The following is a 4,646-nucleotide window of genomic DNA, read 5'->3' on the forward strand; positions in this document are numbered from 1 at the left end:
CAAATGCATATTAATGCTTTCTTGATTTCTTCTTTCTGATGTAGGTTTGGAGGAGTATTTGATCGTACTGAGGTATATTCACCCAGCATGTTGTTCCATATTTGTTTGTTTCTGCGGGAAATCAACCAGTTTGAGCGCAGAATTAAAAATCCAAAAATCCAGAGAACTTTCTCTTGCTTCTTTAGAATAAGTATTTTGTCTTACAGAATATGTAATCCTATATGCAATGTAAAAATATATTATACTAATAAAAGTAATATTTCAGCTAAATATAACTACAAATTATACATTTTACCTTACTGAAATAACATGTTCACAAAATCTTTGTCAGAATGTTTTGATTTAGAGTAAAGCTTCTTTTCAGAAAAAAACAGTTGTGCCAGAAAATTTTAATCATCTGCAATTTGTTTTCTTTTAAATAAATATACAGTAATGCAAAGACCTAATTTACATGGCAGAACAGTTACGGGAAAGCTAAGTCAAAGGCATGGATTTTGTATTTAATTCTGATTGTGGTTAGTGGTTATTGTTAGGTCAAGTGGCAGAGAGTTTCATAATCTTAGTTCAGCTTTAGAGAAATCTCTTTAGAGTCACATCTACTGTAGATGTGACTCTTCCTTTCTTCCTTTCTTCATCGACAGCTTGATTTTTCCAGTGGAATAGAGCTGTCCTGTGGGGTCATCATCACCAAGGAACTGACATACGGCTCTCAGGCAGCTGGAACCACGCTCCAAAGTGCTTTGCACTGGACTCTGGTTTCAGACTTTGATTTGGTGAGATGCTGAAACATTCATTTAAACACTCAGGTAATTCAGGTAATCTGCATAGACTATGCACTGCTCCAAGTCAGGCACTCACTCGATTAATTGCTTTGTCAAATGGAGGCTTCATAGGCGGATGCACATGATATAGGCCCCTTATAAATAAACACACAAATTACCAGATCCTAGATTAGCTGTAGCTCCCTTGGGAGATGCAACACGTTTCTTTGTACACAGAATCGACATTATTATCTAGAAGATATAAGAAGCACTAACCTTTCCACAGTGCTTTTAGAAGACCAATTCCAATCGTTGTCTATAAAATTCTCTTCTTTCAGGCTTTCAGAATGTGGCAATTAAATGTATTTTAACCTAAATTTTATTTTGGTTATTGACTGAAACACTAAGGAATGGATTTTCCAGCCTGCCAAATTTACTCAGCAGCACTTCATTGAGTCTAGTTACAGTGTTAAAACTATTGCCTTGTTATAGTGGGTGATCTGCCTCAGGAAGCTATAAATCTTGCTTGTTTTGTCAGCAGCTTCATTTTTTCCATTCTGTGGCCTATGTGAAATGAATTGATGGATTCAGTCTACTTTCTGAGGGACATGAGTCCTAATCACAAAAGCCACTGGCACATCTGGAGCTCCTTTTGTAGCAGAAATGCTTTGGGTTGATCAAATCTGAGCAGCGCTGGGATGCTAATGGTCACCATCCCATCTCATTGTCATCACTGCTGTTTTTGGAGGAGATGGAAAAGCAGCTTTCAAGGGCAGTAACTAGTTCACCTTGTAAGAAATGAAAATCAGTATGAAAAATCTGTGAATTGGCACTGAGAACCTCATGCAGAACCCAGGAAATTGCTTTCATAGTCATGTCAAAAATAAATGCTGATTTCTTAAAATGAAGAACTATACACAAAAGAAACAATATGTCACTTGAGTAATTCATATTCTTTACCATAATTAATATCTTACATTGTTAGCAAAGACATCTTACCTGGATGACAGTAATAGATGGGACATTAATCTTGAAAAGATTTATCCTGCAACAATATACTTGATATGCCTGCTTTTCTGTTATTTTTACATAGAAATGGTTATGTAAATTCTGTATAAGTGTGGCTGAAGAGGGCTATAAATCTCTTGATTTGCAGAAATAATGTAGCTTTTATTTCATGAAACACTGCTTAGAGATATAGAGGCTCTCAGCAAATTTGAATTCTTTGTAATACTTATTAAGAAATAGAACAGCTGTTCTTCTACAAAGCAAAATATTCCTGAATCATTTGACATGGTAAGCTGACGGACACAAATCAGTAACGGAGTTCAATCCTTCGAAAACACATTTGTTGTAACTAATCTTGCACCTGATCGTCTTCTCTTTCACACTGAAGTAATCTTACTGACATCAGTATGATCACTCCTGATTTACATCAATATACATAAGGAGTTAATCTCACTTTATTATTTCTGTTATGTTACAATGAACAAAAAATATATGTTGGTTTGAAATCCTGGAAGCATGAAATCATGGAGATTTTGCTATTGATTTTACAGGGGTAGGATTTCATCCAATGTGCTATTAAACCTGGTAAGGATTAACTGGAATCACAATTGCTGAATTACACTTTGACAGCAATTTAAAATGATTTTTCTGATATACTACATGTGCAATCCAATATTGTTTCACGGAAGCCAATTAGCATTTTGAAAGCCTAGTAGCGAGGCTGGGTTTCCCCCTAGATTAAGGGTTCCCAAGCTGCAGGAGAAGTACCACTAGGAATATATGAGCTTTTTCAAACTGGACTGCAACAAACTCAAGCCATCGAGCATTTCCCTGAAGAAAGAGGAACGGTGCTTCAGGTGAGACGTGTCTCCTTTTGTGTCTATGTATACCACAACACTGACCTGCTGCTGCCATGGCTGTTTTCACTTGGATGGAGTACGACTCCTCCTCATGCACACGACATGGTGATGTGCTGTTGCTGCTGCCATCGTAGCATTCAAACACAACTCTTTCCACAAGTGATGTAGTTGAACGGAGAAACAAAATTCAGGGATCCCAGACCTAAATAGCTGGACATACAATAATGGGAGCAAGATTTCCACCTCCAGATTCAGTTACTAAGTGAAAGGAAAAAGAGGAACATTTTAAGTAATTCATTTTTCTGTGTACCCTATGCATCTAGGCAATTATCTCAGGAATGGTGTATTGATTCCAATGTACCCCTGCCTTTGAATCAATAGTGAATTTTCAATTGCATCAGTTGAAGCAGGACTGGGTCATAAGGAATAATACTGAACACTTTATCTGAGTAGCATTTGCAATGCAAAATATATACAAGCTACAACAAATGTTATTCTTCTGTGAGCTCAAGACTCATAAAAAATACTGGAGCAAAAAAATGAAAAAACATATGAAGATCAAGTAAGGTTTAATATGGGTAAAATGTGAGAGCTTCAAAAGTTCATTGGCTGGCTCCAGTGATAGTCCCCATTTAGGACAGAGGAAGGGTCTCTGAAACCAAAATGAACTTTTGAACCTATATCCAGTGTTTGTTAAAAATCTTGAGCTGTGTTGAAAATCCAACAGCCTAAACTGTGCGAGTTATGACTTTGAAAACTCATTAGATATAAATACATAGAAGACAGACTGAAGACAAGGTGCAGCATCACACTCCTGCATGCCTGAATCAAATAGATCAAATAGCGTGGAGTGCATAATTCTGCTGGTTACTCAGCCTGAGGAGAAGTCAACGCACTGCCCTCTCTGCACATAGCGTTATATAACTTTACATCCAGCGAGCCATTCAAACGTGTTACCTTCATTTTGCAGATGACATCAGTGGAGGTGCAGAAATTTTTAACACTTGCCCAAGGTCACACTGTGAGTCAGTCAGAAAATTTCAGGGCTTCTGTACTTGTTGCCCTGTACTTGAAGAAGGCCAGGCTCTCTCAAGTGCTAAATTAAGTAAGTGCAGAATCGTATGACTGCACTGAACTTTTTTCACCTTTGATGAGCAATTCTCTTTCTGAGAGATCTGACAGTTCAGATGGAAGTTAAAAGCTGTTCAGTTACCCAGCATCGCATACTTCCTTGAGCTGAACAGCATGGATTGCAAAGAACTAGAGCAGCTAGTAGAAAACTTGCCTCCAAAATGTAAGCAGCAGGCCAAGTCCCAGCTTGGCATGGGACCAATATACTTACTACTGAAAATATCAAGCATCAGGAAAGCCAAACCTGAGCAGCAGTATGTACAAAGCTAGGCAGTGTTAGCAAACATCAAATATAAAGTACAACACCCTGCAGAGATGATTTAATGTATTTCATATGAAAGAAGAATGCCTCATTATTGTTGCCTGGTGATAGAAGACTAACAAACCACACTTAGATATTGACTTTGTAAGGGATCTGAGCGCTGAAGGTGCAGATGCATGTGCAGCTCCTTAGAGCGAGTTTTGGGGTGGACCTGCAGGTCCGGGACCATTCTCACTTCTGCCCGCGCCGGGTGAGCTCACGGGGCCTTTTGCGCCCGGATCCGCGTGCCGCCGGGTTTGGCACCACGCTGCCGGGAAGCAGCAGCGGGCGCCAGCGCTGCCGGGGCGGGTGCCGGGAGGTGGGCACGGGCGGCGGGGGGCAGCGGCGGCCGGGGGGCAGCGGCGGCGGCCAGGGCACACGGCGCTGCCCCCGGCACCGGCGGCCGCTCCCCAGCGGGCGGCGGCGGGGCGGGGCGGGGAAGGGAAAGGAAGGGAAGGAAAGGGAAGGGAAAGGAGGGAAGGGAAGGGGCGCCCGGCGGTGCCTCCCATTGGCCGCGCCGCGGAGCCGCTCCCGGCTGCCGTGCGCGGCTCCCCTGCGCGCTGGCCGGGGAGCGGCCGCGCCGCT

The 4,646-nt window shown here is 41.5% G+C and overlaps 1 protein-coding gene across 1 annotated transcript in view; it reads left to right on the top strand.

Annotated features, from left to right (window-relative positions):
• The first annotated feature begins 3,874 nt into the window (after positions 1-3,874).
• The window catches only part of DAPK1 (death associated protein kinase 1), a 96,981-nt gene continuing 96,209 nt past the window's right edge, over positions 3,875-4,646 (top strand). Inside the window, exon 1 of the mRNA XM_026088454.1 lies at positions 3,875-4,014. Coding sequence (XP_025944239.1) covers positions 3,875-4,014 — 140 coding nt within the window. The remainder of the gene's footprint in view (positions 4,015-4,646) is intronic.

Source organism: Apteryx rowi, unplaced genomic scaffold (assembly GCF_003343035.1).
Source record: "Apteryx rowi isolate R43461 unplaced genomic scaffold, aptRow1 scaffold_77, whole genome shotgun sequence".
NCBI lineage: Eukaryota > Metazoa > Chordata > Aves > Apterygiformes > Apterygidae > Apteryx > Apteryx rowi.